This window comes from Amblyomma americanum, chromosome 8, assembly GCF_052857255.1.
Source record: "Amblyomma americanum isolate KBUSLIRL-KWMA chromosome 8, ASM5285725v1, whole genome shotgun sequence".
NCBI classification, from domain to species: domain Eukaryota; kingdom Metazoa; phylum Arthropoda; class Arachnida; order Ixodida; family Ixodidae; genus Amblyomma; species Amblyomma americanum.
The window spans coordinates 153,689,079-153,708,950 of record NC_135504.1 but is presented as its reverse complement, the minus strand read 5'-3'; the positions used below and the strand labels follow the sequence as shown (position 1 = coordinate 153,708,950).

Below are 19,872 nucleotides of genomic sequence, written 5' to 3'. Positions count from 1 at the left end.
TTCGTTCCTCATCCAATGCGGCCTCCACGGCTTGGTCGAAATTGCTCGGCTTGCGCGAGAGCACGAACCGGCGCACGGGGTCTTGCAGACCAGCCACGAACAAAGTGGTCATTTCCTCTTTAAGTATATCCTCCGCGTATTTCTTCCTTAACTGGTCTCCTTCCTCCTCCCTGCTTAACGTATCGCGTGCTAGGCGCTGAAGCCGCGACGCAAATGTTCGCACGTCCTCCCCTACCATCTGTCCGGCGTCACGGAACCTCTGTACCCGCACGTGACGTGGTTCAGTGTCGAAATGCTCAAACGCGAGCTTCTTAAATTCCGCAAATGATTTTGTGGATTTTACTTTTTCGTCTCGCCAGGCAAAATCATGAGCAGCTCCTGCCATCTTACACCTCGCCATTCCCAGCATTTGAGCATCGGACCATCCCCCCATTTTCCCAATCTCTTCTAGCATGGAAAAGAAATCGCAGATTGGAACCCCTGTCTTATCTCCCGTAAACGTCGGAATGACGCTTCCTAATGCCAGCATGCTTGCTCCGAGCGACGGCTGTGGAGTGGGAGCTCCCTCAGATACAGTCATTTTTTTTTTCAAGCCCTCCAGTGCCTCAAGCCTCTCAAATGGGGGTAAAAGTCCCACAATCAGTCCCGTGATTCTCTTTTGATTACAATTTTGAAGTCATGAATGTCACAGCATTCAGAGGACATTTGCTTTTGAGACCCCACTTCTGACACCAGTGTGATGACCCCCATAATGCGCAGGTCCACACGGGACGGAGAGGCAAAGAGACACCGTAAGGCTCAGTTTAAACAAACAGGTATATTCAATAATTACACATGATTAAGGTTATACATCAGAGGCTGGGGCGTCCGAGCTTACGTGCCGACGACTTCATGGGGGCGATGGAGTGGCTCCGGAGTTGGGCTCGAGCGGTTGCTGGCAGAAGCTGCACGCCGTCGGGCTTCGGCGCTGAAGGCCCTCTTGGCGAACGATGTCGTCCTGAGCGTTCTTCTTCTGTTTCTTCGAGGATGGTTCACAAACCCTTCCTCTAGTGTCGTTCGGCTTGGAAGATGAACAGGAGGCGAGCTTGTAGATGATGACAGCAGAGCATAATTTTACAACATACATATACAGAGAGTTAAACTGGAAAAAGCAGAACTGAATTTACAAAAGAACAAACTTTGCACTACTTTACTCATCGACCGGGCAGGTTAGTGCCTAAGTAGCATCACATTACATGCTAAGCATGGAGCCCCAGCTCAGACTGGACTGCATCCGTTTACATGCGCTTTTAAGCACTTGATTAACAAAGGACTAAGGGCGGTCATTTCCAGTGGCCCGCCCAAAGCATCAATTCTCCAATCCAAAATAACATGCGAGATGGGGACCACCCCTTGGGTTGGGCTTAGCCTCGAACCCAGAGTCTGTTAACAATACAAACTAAATAAACAACAAAAACGCCACCACTCTCTCTCAAGTGAGAGTATACACAGGCTCTCTCTTCGGAGCTAATTCACTAGCGCCTGTCTTTCCACATTCTTGGCGAGTACTGCCTGTCCGCCATGACAGGTGTCCGTCACGGCCCTTCTGGGAATGCGCTTTTGTTCACGAGGCACGGCGGGAAGCTGTGGGTGCCTTCCCGGCGATAGCCCACGTCGAAAGGGGAAGGAGGGAAAGAATGTTGTCTTCGCGGTAGCGCATAGCGTCGGCTGTGGTACGGCGCGCTCTGGCCCGCTGACAGCTCCCTTGTCCTGGAATGTGCCCGGAAATTGGGGAGGATAATGCCTCTTTCCCCGCGGTGGCGGTGGCGGGTCCGGTTGTTCTGGTCGTCACTCAAAGAGCATGGCTGGGTAATTGATGATGCCGCTGTCACGGCGGCGGGTCCCTTCGTCTACGCCGCGCCGTCGAACGTGGATCCTCGTAGCACACACAAAGAAATACCTGGGTTTCCGTCTACGCCGCGCCGTCGAACAATGTACCTCGTAGCACACAAGGAATGTCACACACCCTTCATGTGGTTCCGGTAGTAACGAACCTTCAGTTGCGCATTCCTAAACGCTCATTATGCCCTCCTCCGTTCACGGTAACCACACTTCAGTCGGTTACTATGGCAACCACCCACTCGTTACGCCGACTATTACCAATCCTATTAGTATCACTACCACGACGCAAACCTCAGGAACGGGTGCGTAACAGCTAGCGCTGCAAAGAGCTCATGAACTTTCCGCTCTCGTCCGCGGGCGGAAGGCGCCAGCACTCGCTTAGGCAGCTTTCTTTCCTGCGATGCCACGTGAACGTTCTATCGCAGGCCCACTAACTTTGCAGGCCGCACACTTGCTAGCGCGTACTCTTCGCCTTGCTTCCCGCCGCGGCAGCTTAGTGGCTGCCATTCGGCTACTCAGCACGAGGACGAGGGGTCATAACCTGGTCGTGGTCGCCGCATTTAGATGAAGGCGAAATGCAAAAATGCCCGTTGGCTGTGCGATGTCCTTGCACTTTAAAGAAACACAGTCGGTCTTCACTTCAATTGATTTACCCGAAAGACCACCTTCACTTGTGATTAGAGAAAGTGTGGGAGAACATATTGATGAGTAATAATACACGGCATTGTTTTGAGATATATGTGGTTACAGCATCAATATATGCAGATGGGCACGTGATGACGGCAATGTCTGTGCGGAGCAAACTCCGGTCCATAATCATTGTGGGAGAAAAATCGAACCTGAAAAATTTGTAGCACGAGCGAGAGGCCGAGCAGTGTCAAGTGGGTGTGCAAAGCGGTGAGATATGCGGATCGGGTGAGCAATGTAATATCCCTGTCACACGGGCACTTTCGATCATCATTGAGTCAATGCTCATCGAACTCAATGCAGATCGACGGTTGTCACACGGCCACTTTCAAGCGCAATCGAGCTCGATCCTGCTTGACTCGATGCCGATTCCTCAAGAGCGCTTGAGGTTCCAAGCACAATCGAGAACTCTCGCTCTCATGAAGCTATAAAAATAAACACAAGTTAACAAAACCAAACCACAATTGTTGTTGTTGTGATTGATTAAAATGTAATACAGAACATTTTTCAGGTACTATACCTGCTTATATGCAAACATTTGAAAATAATCTCTACACCACGCTCAAAGCTTCGCCGTCAGTGTAAACAAAGATGGCGTCCTCCTGCTCGTCGGCGCGGAAACTGTGGAGCGAGCGCGAGACAGCCGCTCTCATCGACTGCTGGCAGGACCGCCTGAATGATTTGCGGCGCCAGAAGAGAAACGCCGCAGTCTATGTAGAAATCGCGGAGGCGTTGCGGGCCCTTGGGTTGCATCGCACAGCAGCAGAGGTGCGCCACAAAAACCAAAAACCTGGCGCAGATACGAAAATGTACCGATTTGGCTACGGATTTGGCTGCCGCTGCCCCCGACTGCACAGTGTTGATGGACATCGCCTTGTTATGGCTGTCGGCGGAACATTTGGCGCCACCTAACACACATGAGGGAAACTTCTCAATGAGCATTGAGAATGCCCGCGTAGCACCGGATGTTTCGAGCGTGCTCGAAAATCTCGATGCAGATCGAGCTCATTGAGGATCGAAAGTGCCCGTGTGACTGGGGTATAAGTCATTTGGTTTAGAAAGCTACAGAAAAACTTGTGGAGCAAACACACACTGGCTCTCCACTGCGGCATGTTTCATAGGCCATGCGGAATTTTGGCTGTTAATCCTCACAAACCACAACATCTTGACCGCCTGATCAGATTTTTCACCCGCCAGAAACTTAAGGCGGTGGTTCAAGGTTCTGACTGCGCCTACGCCGGTGACGCCTGCGGAGCCAACTGTTTGACCCACTGCCCGATGGCCGAAATGACATTATGTTCGCACGCCATTGTACCGCGCTTCAACGTCTGCTACGTGAACGCTTGCGCCACACCCAAGTCCGCATGACAGAGCTTCAGTTCTTGTTTGGACAACAGCGACGTTATTTTTTTTTGCTTCCGTGACGCGTACTCTCTGATGGAAGTTACAGCATAGCTCTATTTTGTTTTGTTCACTCCAAGAGCATCAGACACGAGTCAGCGGAGAAATTGACTCACATCAACGGCCATCTCGCAGGATTCATGCTGATGCCTGCGCACTGCATTAACAAAGTGGGTATCACAGGCGAATAGAGCCTGCGCATGAAATAAAGCCCCTGATTTGTCGCGTCGGAGCAGGAAGGCGCCGCGCTTGCGCCCAAAGCTTCCCCGGGGATAGATCAAGCCGCACGGCCTATGTGCAGCGGAGGCCGGCCGGGAATTAGGAGAAACCGGGCGTCATCCGCCGTGCCCGGTGCCTCGGCCTCTTGTGCCGTGTGGGCGAGCACGCTGTCGCGCCTCCGCCTTGAGCGCCTTCCGCCGGGAGCATCAATTACCCCTGACGGATTTCCGGCCCGAGCTCCCGCAAAGGGCAGCGCCAACAACAAGAACAGGGGCAGCAACGACGGGGCTTGTTATCTCGCTCTGCCGTCGAGGCGAGCCCAACGATCGGGACACCTCCCCATAGGAGCAGCTTGTCTTCTTCCCTGTGACCCTTTGGTTCTCTCCCTCGGTGTTCCTCTTTCTCTGCCCCGGCGGCAAGCAAGGGGCCTCCTCTCCTCGGCTGCTCAGTTCGAGTAGATCGCTCTGACGCAGACGATTCCGCGCAAAACGTAACCTATTGTCTCTGCCTTCCGAGACAGAGCCCGAGCTGAGTGAACGGCCCAGGCGAGCACTGCGCCCGGTACGATAGATTTGCGGGGCCGTAACTCCAGGGGCCGCGTACTACCTTACCCCCGATCAGGCTCCAACTACAGATCGCACATCCTTGGAGGAGAAGTCTCCGCCTTCTCTTTACTGTCGTTCCATGATGCTTGCCGTTGCCTGAGGAGTGTTTCTTTTAATTTCTGTACCCGGTCGAAATCTTTTCCCCCCGGCGTTTTATGTGTTCCTTTCTTCAGCGCCACATAAATTTTTCTCAGCTACAACGCTGTGCCGAGCGAATGTAAGGCACTAGCCTGAGAAATAAAGAAGCTTTATCACCTATTTCTCTTTCCTGTACATTAATCCGAGCGCTCTTTGGAAGCCCAACCGGCGAAGGTGAAGCCTTGGGAAACATTCGCATCTCCTATATGAAATTTATTGCTCACTTAACGGCCTAGCTTTCGGAAACAATGTCGTTACGGAACGCTGAAGCTCTAGTTGATAACAACCCACCGTTCTACCACCTTTACAACTCTTCTGCGGTGATCTTTCTTTGTAAGCTTCATTTTAAGTGTATGCGCATTTACTTAGATTTTTGCTTGCAGGAAGAGCTGTAGACAAGATTTAGCGACCTGCATCGATCTCTAACAACCTCGCTTCTTTGCCAGCTAATCCCGCTGTCCCGTGATCTCTGCAGTGATTGCCAAGCGATCCTACTAACGCGTAAGCCAGAAAATAAGCAAACCGCAGATTGCTGCTCCAACTTGCGTCGAAAGTTTCTGCAGCCCAGAAAACAGCAAGGCAGGAGTCTTTCCGTGTTTATCACCGAGGATCAGCCCGGGCTCATCCATCATGAAGCTTCGCAGGATTAGCGCGTTCCTTCCGGCGACATCCGGAATCGGACTCGACGCTCCTCCCCCGATCACCATCTGATTTGCGCTTGTTTCAATCTTCTGCTCTATTCCTGGGGCTGGTATTGATACACGAAGCCGCCCGTGTGGCTCAGTAGAGCTGAGCAAAGCTTCAAATTTTGGGCGATTAGAAAGGAACTTAAAGAACACGCTGAGCAAACTGCACAACAGCATTGTAAGACAAATAAAAGTGAATAAATACGTGTGAACAACAACCCCTGTTTTGTCTCAAGAAACATAAAACGGGGAAATGCGTGAGCCTAACTGCTCAATGAACTCGTTGTAGATGTGAAACGGCGCGTCAGTGTCTAAATGGAAATCTTCTAGTCCACGCAGCTTCCTTTGTGAATGAGAACAACGAGGAAGACAGGAAGCAGTAGCGAGCCGGCGCAAAAATGTCGGTGAAGTCTTCTCCCCCGTTTCCTTGAATCCTCGTATTTTCTGCACCCCGTACCCACTGGTGCCATAAATCATTATTGGGCGTTTGCCTTCTTCAATGATGCGCGGTTTATGTCCATTTTCGCATTCAAAAATTTACTCACAAAGACCCGAAAACGGAAAGGTAGACATTAGGCATCGCAGCGTGGGGCTTTGGCAGAGAACGCTATATCCTAACTGCATTGGTCCTGTATTCGAAAAAAAAATAAGAAACGGGCGCTCGCAGTTTTTACAGAAAGGTGGTGCTTGTCTGCCTGCAGTTGTGCTAAAACGTTCTTCAGGAAGTGTACTTCCGGATGCAGCCGCCTACGCTGATACGAGTTTCTTCGAATGCGACTATACATAAGGAATCGGAACAAGCAAATAGAATGATGTCAGCATCTCACATCACGTACCTGGAAGCACAGGTGTCAATTGGATTGATTCATGCCGCCGAGAACCCACCGGTAATAAAGGGGTACAAGCTTTCCTCTGCCTGGTGCTCGGTTTCTTTAGGGTGAAATGCGTGTAAAACACCACATTTCGGACCGCACAAACAAAGAGAAGGCCGTTTACCCACCCCTGCCCAGATATCTGCCCATTTCTTATCCTTTTTTCACCATAGAGCAAGGAACTGGTATGATCTGCCAGGCACCGTAGTGCATCAACTCGACTGATCATCCTTTAGATCATCCATCGAAAAAAAATCAGCTGAGTGTTCCGCCCCCCTCATGCAATACCCCTGGAATGGGGCTTTTCATTTACTTATAAATAAATAAATACATAATAAATGAATGAATGAATAAATAAATACATTTATCTCAATAGACATGGCTAGGTAGGCAGCATTCAAGTCGACGGTTGCCTTCGTGCCACAGCGTTACACTAATCACTAGTCAAACATGGAGCAGTATTCCACAAGTTTTTCATTTTAAAATGGTCACTTCGCGCCGTCGGTTCCTCTGTCATTGGTCACTTCGATATAACTGAGCCTTTCAAGCGTGTGTAGAAAGCTACGCGGCCATTGGCTGTTGAAAAATGGACGTCACCATTGGCTGCCATTGACTGCGACATCTTCTCAAGCGATGCAGCGATGGCGTAGATGTAGAACGTCCGCCTCGCATGCAAGAGGACCGGGTTTCGAATCCCGGTGCCGCGCAATTCATCACCGGGTATGAAAAATAAAATACTCCGCGTGTGGACGGAATTGCATAACGAGGCCTGGGGTGCGGCCTGATCTCGATGACCAAAACCGACAACGCGCTCCCTCACCAGAACAGGATTTGGCCGCACTGGTGTAGTACTTGGCCACAAACCCATTAACCCTCCGGCACAGCGGCTGCGGAGCAACCAACCAAAACGGCGGTCAGGCCTGTGACCCAGCTGAGGCAGCTAAGAATCCCTGGCTCCGGACAGGCCGCCATTGGGATCTGAACTTCGCATCATTTACCGCTATTACCTTATCACATCACACTACTTTATTACCTTAAAGGCCCCCAATTAGGGGGTATTACATAAGGGGTGGGTACAGAGAAAGTCGAAATTTATGTGCAAAGATAATATTCGTGAAATATGGCAGTTGCACAATTCGAAAATGAGGAAAATGAAAATGAGGTGGTTGCAGTCACATCTGTGGAAGGCATGAATCAATGAATCAATCCAGCGGCTCAGTTCTGCAGTAATTCTAGCGATGTTAACCAACAGAATTCGTTAGGGCTCCAAGTGGGGGATGAATATTCTAGTTCCGCTCGAGCCAGGGACTTGTAGGCAAGACGCTGAACATATATATGAATATGTGCGTGGCGCAAATGACGTTTCAAGAAACGTAGTGTTTTTTTTTGCTCATGATCGAATGCTAGTGACATGCGTATTCCAGGTGAGATCTTGTATTATGTTTACACCCAAGTATTTACAGGAATTCGTTAATTCTACTGTGACGCTAGAGATTACGTAAGGGAATAAAAGGGGCTTGCGTGACGGTGAAATGACAAGTGTTTGCATTTATTAGGGAAAAGCTCTAAGAGCTACTGGCTGCACCAATCTTCTGTGCAGGTTAGGTCATTTTGGAGTGCTAGCTGATCGGATGGGGTATAAACTGTGCGGTAGAGAACGCAATCATCGAAAACATGCGGATGTTAGAGGAAGCATGCATGAGTAAATTTTTGATATATATCAGAAAGAGAAGGGGACCAATCACTGAACCTTGAGGAATGCCTGATGGCACTGGGAGTGACTTAGATACTTGGCTATCTGAGAGAGACCTGCTAAAAATTGTTTTGTCTTGTCTAATACTTTAGCGTGTAAATTTAACAGGGAAAGTTTTAGCAGTAAGCATTTGTGAGGTACTTTGTCAAAGGCTTTAGCGAAGCCCAGAAAGATTGCGTCGGTTTGAAGGTTAGAATCAAGATTGATATGCAGATCATGAACGAAAATGGCTAATTGTGTATTGCAGGACAAACCCGTATTAAATCCAAGTTGAAAGTGATGGAAAAAATGGTTCGAGTAGAGAAAATGCATTAGGTAAAAAAAAATGTAATGCTGTGTCCTTTCGCGTGGTGCACTTTTCAAAGAGACGGGACAGAAGTTAAGGGGCGATTCTTTATAACCTGAATTAAAGGCTGGAACGACCTTCCCCAATTTCAAATCGTTGGGTAAGTTACCTGTGTGGAGTGATAGTGCGAACAGTAAAAATTAGGACGCAGCAGAGACGTACCGGGTATACTTTAAAAGCTTCGAGGTTATTTCATCAATACCCGCTGAGGACGATAGCCTAATATTTTCGATAATACAGGCGGTTCCATATGCCGAAAATGTGGGTGAAGGCATTGAAGATATTGGATACGCAGTCGAATAAGATAATGGCGTATTAGTTTCTTCAGTGGAAACAGATTCGAATGCAGTGTTAAATATGTTCGGGCATACAACGTTGCTGGCCTCTTCTGCAAGTGCGTCAGTAAGATTTATAGTGCGTGCGTGCGAGGGGTTTAGTGCTTGCCAGAATTTTCGCGGATGGTTGATTAAGATCTCCGACAGACCTATACCAAAATATGTGCATTTAGCGTTTCGAACTGATTGCAAACACACGTGCTTAGCCTCGTAATATTTCTTCCATGCGCATGCGCTTGGATGGAGTTTTGCTGCTCGGAATACCGTTTTTTCTTACTTTTGAGCATTTTTAATGTCTTTAAGGACTATCGGCACATAATGTTATCGTGGCAATAAATTCGCACACAGGTTCTGCTATTTTTTTTGAAAGTTTGGCAATTATCTTCAACAGATTGATCTTTAAAGTGTGTTTCAAAAATTGTGAAAAAAATTCTGCAGTTGGTTGTTGATATCCTTGTAATTACCTCTCTCGTACAAGCGGATCATTTTTGATACGTTTGGTTCAACTCCGTGGAAAAGGTTAAGGTGGCATGTAAAACTTTGTGTTCGTTTATTTTGTGATCGCTAAGGAAGGGATGATAAAGTTTCAGAGTAATTAGTCAGTATCAAGTCTAGAATGTTAGAAGATCCACGTGTTACGCGTGTTGGTAACATGTCAGTGAAATCTGTTGTTTGTGCATTGCCTGTTAATTTTATGTTCCGCCATTTATTGCTGGGGTAGTTGAAATCGCCGAAGAGAAAGATGCGCACGTTAGGGTACTTAGTATCAAGTTTGTTTAGGCAGCAACCAAGGCTAATCGAGAAAGTTGGGTTATTGCTGGGTTATCGCGCCTCGCACCCGTCGCAGCTTATTACTTGCGCAACCAAATGTGCGTACTTATTTTTTAAGTGTGATAAATTTCGGGCATGGTCCCCCAAAGGCTTGTTGATGCAGCGGGCAATCTGGCCGACATAAAACTTCCCACAAGTTAAGGGGATAGCGTAGACTACTCCTACGGAACGCTTGGTAAACGGAGTTTCGTGCTTTATCTAGCAGCCCCGCTTCCTTGAGTCGCAGATTCGGGGGCTCCACTTCTCCAGATTGTTAGGAGCCGAAAAACGACACTCACGCCATACCAGCCGGCCACTTTCCTCAAGTTGTACGAGGTCTTGTGCACGTAAGGCACAACTAGCGGCTTCTGTGTCCTGAAACCATCTGCTTCGGTAACTCTTCGTGTTCCGTACTTAAGTTTTTGAAGGAGGGTCTCGCAAACAGCAACAAACACAGAGCACGGGAACCTAGCTACCGAAAGTAGGCTCTGCTGATTCTGAAAGCTATCTTGCAACTGATGCAGGCACGATTTCTTGAGAGAAGGCTCTAGGCAATGCCACGCTATTGCTATTTTTAGTCTTGGAGAGCATTGAATCGTAAGGAAAAAGATCTTTTTTTTTTGCACCCGGGTAATAGCCCCAGCAAACGTGTCTTCCAAGGAAGGTTAGTTTCAAACCTAAAGCCTTTAAACATTCGTGTCAGGTAGCTCATGCGTAAAAGTGAGCCCAAGTCCATGTTTGTCAAAAGCATTCAAAACTTCACCTACTGTAGAGAGGTAAGTCAAGGACGTCTGCTTGTTTAAAAGCACTAAAAAATCGTCCATATACCTAAAAAACATAAAAACCACCCTTCTCCCATAAAAAGATTATGTAACGATTGATCAACCTTTGTTAAAAATATATCGCAAAGGATGGGGGCCACGCACGACCCTATGCACACACCGTTGCAGTGCAAAAAAAGGCAGGTTGTCAAAATGGATAAAAGTAGCACTTATGTAAAACTGCAATAGAGCGATAAAGTTATCAACCGACATACCTGAAGAATTCTAGCTAGACACGTCGCCGTTTTCTTCTATGCATTCCTTTACAGGTAACGAAAGCTGGTCTTGAGGTAGAGAGTAAAAAAAAATCTTGCACATCTACCGGAAACCCAAAGATGATGTCGTTGGAACTCTGTAGGTACTCAGCGACAACTATGGAATTTTTGGTGAAATAGTCGTCCAAAACAAGTAATTTAAGATGTTTTTGCAAGAAACCGCTGACATTCTTTTGCCACGAACCTTCTTCGCTTACTATTGTTGTGAAAGGTATTTCAGGCTTGGTGGACTTGGCAGTGAAGAAAACATTAAAGCTAATACCTCTGCTCTTTTCTAATACTTGGCAAGAGTTTAAAGATTAAATCCTTTCAAAATTTGATGAACTTTGTCTTAACTCTAACAGCACTTTTCTTGACCTGTACAAAGTTCTTAGTGACTGCCGCACGCGCTTTCTAATCGTACATTTCCTCAGGCAAAACAACAAACCCAGTCTTTTTGTCAGCTTGGACAAGCTTAAGGCTCTTCTGCCTAAAGAAGGCAACACTACCATTCAGCATTATGTGGCTGTGCGCACCTACGCCGCTTGGTGAACAGTTCCTCAAACAGTTCACACCCTCTAGGAGGCACCGGTCTTGGTTCTCTCCATCTCTTACGTTTAGGGCCAATTTCCTGTTCGCAGCGATGAGTTCGTGTGCCTGAACACCAGGCTCCAAATTGTATTTCGGTCCTTTTTGAAGAAGCTGCATGACGTTGTAGGGCACAGAGACGTTCCCCAGGGCCAGAAACATTTCTCTTTTCAGTTGTGAGTTAGCGCTTGCGTCTCGCCTTCGTTCTTCTCTTGTGGTTTGCACGGTTTGGCGCTAGTTTTTCTTTAATTGAACTGAGGAAGACCATCTTAATGTTCAAACAATGAACGATAATCTGACATTCATTATTACAGGGTTCGCAGTAGAAATACACGATAGCATGGTTCGACAGGATGCCGGCAAGCTATCTCAGGAAAAGAAAGATCTGATTAAGAAACACCAAAGCATGAGGGCGTCTAACGCTACAGACAGAATAGCAGAGCTATTGAAGTTAATAAATAAGCGCTGAGAGGGGGGGGGGTGTAGCCGGCATAAGCAAGTTTAATATGGAGACAATTAAAGCCATGTCTAAAGAACAGAGGTAGCCTAAAAGCAGTGAATTTGAAACTAGGCATAGGTAAAAACCAGATGTATGCTTAAGATACAAGGAAGGCAATGTCATTAGCAATATGGATAAGATAGTTAAAGTAGCCGAAGAGTTCAACTTAAATCTGCACAGTAGCCAATGTAATCAGAACTTTAATGAAAGAGAGTAGCGCACAGCAATGCGTCATCCCGCCAGTAACAAAAGAGGAAGGAAAGAAACCCTTTGTAGCAATGCAAAGGTGAAAACCAGCAGGTGAGGATCAGGTAACAGCAGATGTGTTGAAGGACGAAGGGGAGATTGTGATAGAAGGAGTAACCACTCTGTATACGCAATGCCTTATGACATCGACCCAAACAGAAGATTGGAAGAACGCAAACATTATCGTAGTTCCTAAAAAACGAGACGCCAAGGACTTGGAAAATTGCACATCGATCAGCTTGCTGTCCGTTGCCTACAAAGTATTTACTAAGGTATTCGCTGATACTGTCAAGGCAACATTAGACTTTAATAAACCAAACGATCAGGCAGGCTTTCGTGACAGGTATTCCACAATAGATCATTTTCACACTATCAATCAGGCGATAGAGAATAGCCTAGAATATAACGAACCCCTATATATACCCTTCATTGACTACGAGAAAGCATTTGACTCAGTGTAAACCTCAGCAGTCATAGAGGCATTGCGAAATCAGGGCGTAGAAGACCCTTAGAAGAACCTTGGCAGGTTCTCTCAGATCATGAGTGGCAGTTTACCAATTCCCCTCAAGAGAAAATTGTACAACAGCTGTATCTTACCGGTACTCACCTACGGGGCAGAAACGTGGAGGCTAACTAAAAGAGTTCAGCTTAAGTTAAGAACAACGCAGCGAGCCATGTGAAGAAAAATGATAGGTGTAAAGTTAGGAGACCAGAAGCGGGCAGAGTGGGTCAGGGAACAAACGCGGGTAAAAACATCCTAGTCAAAATCAAGAGGAAGAAATGGGCTTGGGCAGGGTATGTAATGCGAAGGAAAGATAACCGCTTGTCGTTAAGAGTAATGGAGTAGATTCCAAGAGAAAGTAAGCGTAGCAGGCGGCGGCAGAAGGTTAGGTGGGCGGATGAGATTAAGAAGTTGGCAGGCAAAGGGTGGATGCAGCTGGCAAAGGACAGGGTTAATTGGAGAGACATGGGAGAGGATTTTGCCCTGCAGTGGGTGTAGTAAGGCTGATGATGATGATATATAGCAACCGCTCAGATACCATAATCATCCATAAAGTAAGCAATAAAAATCCAATAAGGAAGGGCATCAGGCAAGCAGGCTTGATCTCGCCAATGCTATTAATCGCATGTTTACAGGTGGTATTCCGAGGCCTGAATTGGGAACAGTTGGGGATAAGAGTTAATAGAGAATATATATGTAATTAGCGATTCGCTGATCACCTTTCTTTGATGAGTCACTCAGGAGGAGAATTGCACATCGTGATCAATGAGTTAGACAGTCAGAGCATAACAGTGGGTCTAGAAATTAACATGCAGAAAACCAAAGTAATGTTCAACACTCAAGCGAGGGAGCAGATGTTCACCACTGGCAGCGAGGCGCTGGAAGAGGTAAAGGAATACTTCTGCTTGCAGCGTGGCGGCGCGGATCGGTGGTCCTCCAGAGGTTTAATTTTCTTCACTAAACTTGCAAGACATGTGGGCGGGCGATTGTCATCTTTGGGCCGGTGCCTAGGGCTCCTAGCGCATAGTGGCAGGACACCTTTGGCGGCGCATCGCGGCGGCGTAGATCAGGCCTGCGGTTGTGTGGCTGTCGGAGTCGGGTTGCGAAGTTCCTGTTGCGCGTCTCGTACTACATCCATGAGAGCCGCTGCTTTAGGCCGTGGAGAAGATGGCAGCGGTCGTCGCAGTTCCTCGCGAGCGAATTACTTTCCGCAAGTTACCGCTGGTGGTAGTAATCGTGTCTAGGCTAACTGCCTGGCTTTTGTACTGCCCAGTCAGCACATCGAGAGCCTTTTGTGTCGTGGAGGCTGCTTGCCTGATTTCCTATTCGATTATTGGCGATGGGCTTAAGATGCCGGCAAAGAGTTGTGCCTTGCTGCCGTGACCTAAATATTGAGCTCTCTTTTTCCTGTAATCCCGGGGTAGGCGCGAAGGAAGAGGCGCTTCAACTCTGACTTACTCGAGGTCCCACTCACTCAGGAGCTGGGTCGTGGACTGGAAGTGTCATTCGGCTCTTTATTTCATCACCACGCTCGTGAATGCCTTCAATAGCTCCTTCTTGAATACGCTCCACGACGGTAGGGAATACTTGTGGTTTTCATACCACGTAGTGCTGAGCCCTCCAGTGGGAAAGAAACAACACTTGTCCTATTTTTGTCGCATCATCTCAATTGTTGAACGATGCCACGCGCTCGGAATAGTCCAACCATTCTCGGGGTCTTTGCTGGGGAGCCATTGAGAGTTGGCGGCACCCGCGGCTGCTCAAGCATGATTAGGGTCGACGTCTGTGGCCAGATCAGGATGGATGTTGCAGCTTCTTTTCGCTGTCGGTTGGGGTACGGCAGGGTCGTGAACTTAGGTTGCGCTCCTTGGAGACGTCGGCTAGTTCGCTGAACTGGTGGCAGGCCGTCCGGTGTGAAACGGAGAGTGCTGTCGTCATAGCTTGCAGGGGTGCCCGGTAAATGGACTGCTATCGAGCACCTCCATGAGAGTCAGAAAGGCAGTGGAAGGGGCTTCTAACAGAAACTGTTCAATGGGCAGTCCCGCGCCCACAAATTACTGAATGATTCGGCAGCGGCGGCGCAGCAACAAGTGTGCTAGGCAGTCGTCGAACGGAATGCCTACCGTGCTTCACCGCGCTCAGTTTAAAGCTGGCAAGGGACCTTCGAAGCCTTTTGTGCGCTGTATTCTCCTCTCCTTCTTCTTTTGTGTGCGTCCTTTTTTTCTTGTTTTTTTCGCGGCTTTGCAGCAAATGGCCCATCAAGCTACGCTTTTTCGAGATAAGGAGCTAAAATCAACTAGAACAATCTGGAAAATGTGGAAGCAGTTGTGAGTGGCCACGATCAATCGGGACAATACGTGGTCGCATCTGAAATGGTCGCAATGAAATGGTAAATCTGCATGCCGGTGGCTTGCAACGTGAACGAAAAAAGAGCTTTAATATTCGCGGCAATATGTAGTACCGATTTCATGTGCACCTAGGTACGGCCACATGCCCCAACAAAATCAGTGCCGTACTTTTCTGCTTCCTGTCCTGCCTTTCTAGTTCCTCATGTGCAGCTTAAATAGAAAAGTATATCTTTACCGCGATTCGTCAGGCAACTTACAAACAAGGTGAACCTTGTAAACTCAGTCATGGAGCGTAAGTGGGCCACTAAATGGAGGGAGTCAACAAGGTTACTCTGCCCAACTGTCGTCGTTTGTTGTAGACCAACCTCCAGAAGTTATGGCGAAGCACTGGATATTAATCATATTTTCTTAGCCTGCAGGTGCCGAGAGAAAAAGAGCGACATTATTTTTAAGCGTTATGCTAAAAAAAAATATTCCGCTCCTTTCCAACCTTCCCTCTCATGAACATTGATGATTAACGACAACGTTCTTCAGAGCTTTCAGCTTGCTCAGAATATTTATCACACTTGTGATGCTGTCAACCAAATACATTTAAATCACGTGAATTTTAAAATTTTCACCCGCCTTAGCTGAAGATGGACGAAGGAGGTGGTGTGCCATAAAGCATGTATATCATCAGTATCTTTTCATAATGACTGCGCTCCGGGCATGGGGCACTGGCGCATCGTGTCGCAAAGGACTAATAACCGACAATAATTTCATTCCACGCGCAGAGGGGAGACGCTTCCGGCTTCTAGTTGTGTGTGATCTAATGGGCATGCAGTGGAGCCAATTTAACGGCGGCTACATGGCGTTAAGAGGGAGTGGAACCAAACACGGCGTCTCCGCTATCTCATCGGCCTCCAATTTGGCGAATACTCTGTTTCTGGTTTGCAAAATTTCCCTTGAGAATGTATTTTCTACTCGAGTGTCGGTCAAGAATATGACTATTGAGGAACTAAATTACGTGTGTTTTTGTTCTTTTCTCCATGCGTGCAGCGGACGACGACGACCGCTGCAACCGAACTGTTGACATCTACCAGGGCGTCGAGAGTCCTCCTGTGACCGACCGAAACCGCGGCCGTCCGCTTCACTGCACCTACCGCATTCGAGTGAGGCCCGCCCGGGACGACTGGGTCGTCTTCGTTCGTTTCATCCGGCTCCGCGTGGGTGAACCCTCCGACGACCGCCAGAGGTAAGAGCAGTTTATAACTGATCACGCACCAAGCAGGCCTTCCATCGGAAGCATTATTTTCCACTTATCAAGCCCTACTTGAGGCCACTTGAATATACGGCGAAGAGCTGGATGGTACGCCTGAAGTTCTAAAGACTTGTGGTTCGAAATCCGGGCGTGGCCTTAATTGTTCCGCGAAGAAAAAATGATGCGAATGTTGACACAATTGCACAGCCAGGCCTTGGGCGCTACTTGATGAGGGTGAACAGAGTTGATATGTAGTGAGGCTATGCTAGTGAGCTCTAAGTTGCGCCAAAGAACCTCACTCAGGACATAAACAAATCTGCACTCAGCCAAAGTGGTCTGGCATATGGCCTCCTTGTCCATATGCCCCCGCCCCTTTCATCAGTCATTGCGGAGCGACTCAGTGGTGGTAAGACCTGAGACTCAGCGGAAGATGCTACGCACCTCTGAAATGGGGTAGTCGCAATTGCAGATAAGGAAGGGCAGCTGCCTAGGTTAGTCTACCTTCGTTGTTTTGTGCTGTGTCAGTTTGCGAACCTTTCCTAAGCATGCTTACCTAAATATGCGAACCTTTCCTAATCATGCGAACCTTTCCTAAGAAAGCTTCCTACGCATAGGCACCGATGTCCAGTCATGATGTCGAATGAGTCGAAAGCCTCCAGGCGGAAAGAAAAAAAACGTTTTAGACAGTAATCAGCGCTTAGTTCAATGAAATTGTAGACATATAGAAGCCTAGAAAAAAAGTTTTTGGAAGCAATGGCATATGTTCTAGGAGTTACGAATAAAAGAGGGAAACTACTAGTAAAATTTTGAGATAGCCTTAAAATCATGAGCACCTTCCTTGGTAATGTTAAAAATACACTGATATTGAAATGATCATATGGACGCAGTAAAAAAGAAATAAACTTCTTGCGCCCTCATCCCGGCATCGTGTGGGATGTGCGATGCGAGGCAACGTGATGCGAGCCACAGTATGATAGTGACGTCGAAAATTCAAATTCAGTTGGAAAGCGAGCAGAGAGAACTAGGGAAACAGGAGCAGGAAATCTAACAAGCCCTAAGAGGAAGACCGTGGCCATGTCTCCCTGCTGCGAAGTCGTGTCTCCCTGCCTGACGCGCTTCCTTATTGGAATTTCATTTCTGTCATTATAAAGGAGTATCCCATCCCATGAACAGTATAAAACTAGCAAACCTTTCCGAGCGAGTCTAATTGTTTAAGGGACCTTGTTTCGTTAACACGTTTTGGCGGGCTAGTTGGTTAAGCATCTTGAATAAACAGCGCGAACAAAGACGAGCACAAAAGACAAGAAAGCGAACGACACGGCGCTGACTAACAACTGAGGGTTTATTGCTGATCACACAAGTATAAATACATAGATGTCGGCAATGAGGGAAAGGTTTACAAAGTGCAAAAAAACAAAAACAAAACATAAATGTGACAGCAGCAACATAAGCACGCTAGAAATCAGTAGAGAGTATCAACCCCCAGGAGTGACAGCTCTTTTTGCAGAAGTGTTAGCGAAGGGGTACTTATACATGCATTTCCCTGCTTGAATATGTTGTATGCCTCGATAATTTCCCTCGCAGTTTTTTCCCGATTTTTGGCAATGACCTTGGTTTCATGATATAGCGGTACGCACTGTTTTTTCTCTTTCTTTGCCCATTCACAATCCCGGCAATGAATGCCGAGATGACCTGAAACTGCTTTTGACACTTTAGAGCTGTGTTCGCTCAGCCTTTTATTTATGCAACGTCCCGTCTGTCCAACGTACTGCCCTCAACAAAAGAAAATATGTTATCAGCAGCAGTGAGAATGTTGTAAAGCACGGATGTAGGTATGTAGCAGGAAATGGAAGATTATGAAAGCACAATAACAGATGCACGAACAAGAAAGCAGTGCCGTTGACTACTGGAAATCAGATATCTAAAGCTGCACATAAGTTTTACATGGACTTTTGCAGTAGAAAATATAATCATGAAGGTCAGGCAGTTGTGACGAGGGCTGATAACTAGATGTTAATAAGAACTTAGGCAATATGGAAAGCAATACAGTTAGTGCAAACAGAAAATTAGCAGTTGATGATCATCGCACTGAAAGCTGTTTGTCAACTGTGGCTACGTGCGGAAAAAGCTTGATTGATCGAAACACTTCCTCTATGAGAAGCGCTTCATGTAGAAGTGCTCGAGGCATCAGTAGGGAAAAGTGGCCCCACGCCGCTGAGAAAGGTGCGGATTCGGTCGTGGCCTACCGCCGTAATGCATGTTCCTCAGGCCTTCCCCCACAAATTCCCCAATCTTTACCCAGAGCAGGGGGCCGGCCGTGTTGCTGTTGTGTGTTGTCGGAGCTTGGAAGAGCCCAGTTGCTGTAGGCGGCTGGGCATATCAAATAAGTAGTTCTGTCAGCTTCCTTGTGCGTATCTCCCAATATTCTTGGAATTAATTACCAGGCAATGTGGCTAGCGCTCCCTGGCTTTAGCAGCGAAAGCACGCGCTTTGTTCAGGGATGTGCTGCTTTTCCCCTCACAGGGGATGCCTCCTCGCTACGTGCGTAACGGAATCGCGGAAGAATGCTAACGTCAAACTCAGCGATTGTGTTGCATCACCCACAGAGTTGCTTACAGGGTATCCACAGACAGTGTCAAAGAGACAGTTAAGCCAAGGGAAAAGGCTCGTTTTGGGAAAGGGTGCTTGGTAATCACCATGCGGAAACGCCAAACGAGCCATAGACAAATTTTCAGAATATAGCACATCCACGCTAATGGGCTTCCGATATTAACAGAAAATATTTGTTTCAGTTCCAACATTTGCTAGTCATGCATTCATTGGATAACAGGGGTGCAAAACAGGGATATGCAAAAATGTAAGCAAATGTTCATGCAGACTTCACAGAGACCATACTGCTCCTAATCAAAACAGGTAAAATACCGGCCAGGATGGCTCTCAGGCAAGAGGACATGATCGTTCCACTACTTTAAACCGCGGGTTTGCAGAGAGTATTGAGAAAGCTTGAATGGACAGAATTGGAGATTAAAACTAACGGAGAATATTTTAGTCGCCTCCGATTTGCTGACAGAACTGCCTGGTTAAGAAACTCAGGGGCTGCGGCGCCCTCTTTTGGCAAATCATAGTCGAGGGCCTAGAGTGTAAAAGCAGTATATGGTGGGCTTGGGAGATAATGTCAAGAAAACAAATGTAATGTTTAGCTCTCTGGGAAAGGAGCAGCATTTTACTGTTGGCAGCGACGTGTTAGAAAGAGGCAGCGATTAAACTTTCTGGTGCAGGTGGTGACCAGAGATCCGGAAGCGAGAGTGAAGAGAAAAACAATGTAACAACTGAATTTGGCCCGTTACCACATTGCACATTATGGTGGGGTGGCGCTCGCAGGTGCGACGGCGGCTACGTGCAGATCGTGGACGGCTACCGGGACTCGAACCAGTCGAACCGCGACGCCCCTGGGTTCTACTGCGGCGAGATCGATTCGCCCAAGACATTCATCTCGGAGACGCCGCACGTGAAGATCGTGTTCCACGCCGACTCGTACGGCCCAGACACGTACATGCATTTCGATGCCTCAGTCAAGCAGCAGGGGGAGGTCTCGTCACGGTGAGTCTACAAACTCTGCTTCCGATTCACGTTCGCCTAGA

At 47.5% G+C, this 19,872-nt stretch overlaps 1 protein-coding gene across 1 annotated transcript in view; it reads left to right on the top strand.

Moving 5' to 3' along the window:
• Positions 1 to 19,872, top strand: part of LOC144102119 (uncharacterized) — a 399,640-nt gene that overhangs the window by 195,825 nt on the left and 183,943 nt on the right. Inside the window, exons 2-3 of the mRNA XM_077635411.1 lie at positions 16,030 to 16,225; positions 19,613 to 19,831. Of these exons, the coding sequence (XP_077491537.1) occupies positions 16,030 to 16,225; positions 19,613 to 19,831 (415 nt within the window). The remainder of the gene's footprint in view (positions 1 to 16,029; positions 16,226 to 19,612; positions 19,832 to 19,872) is intronic.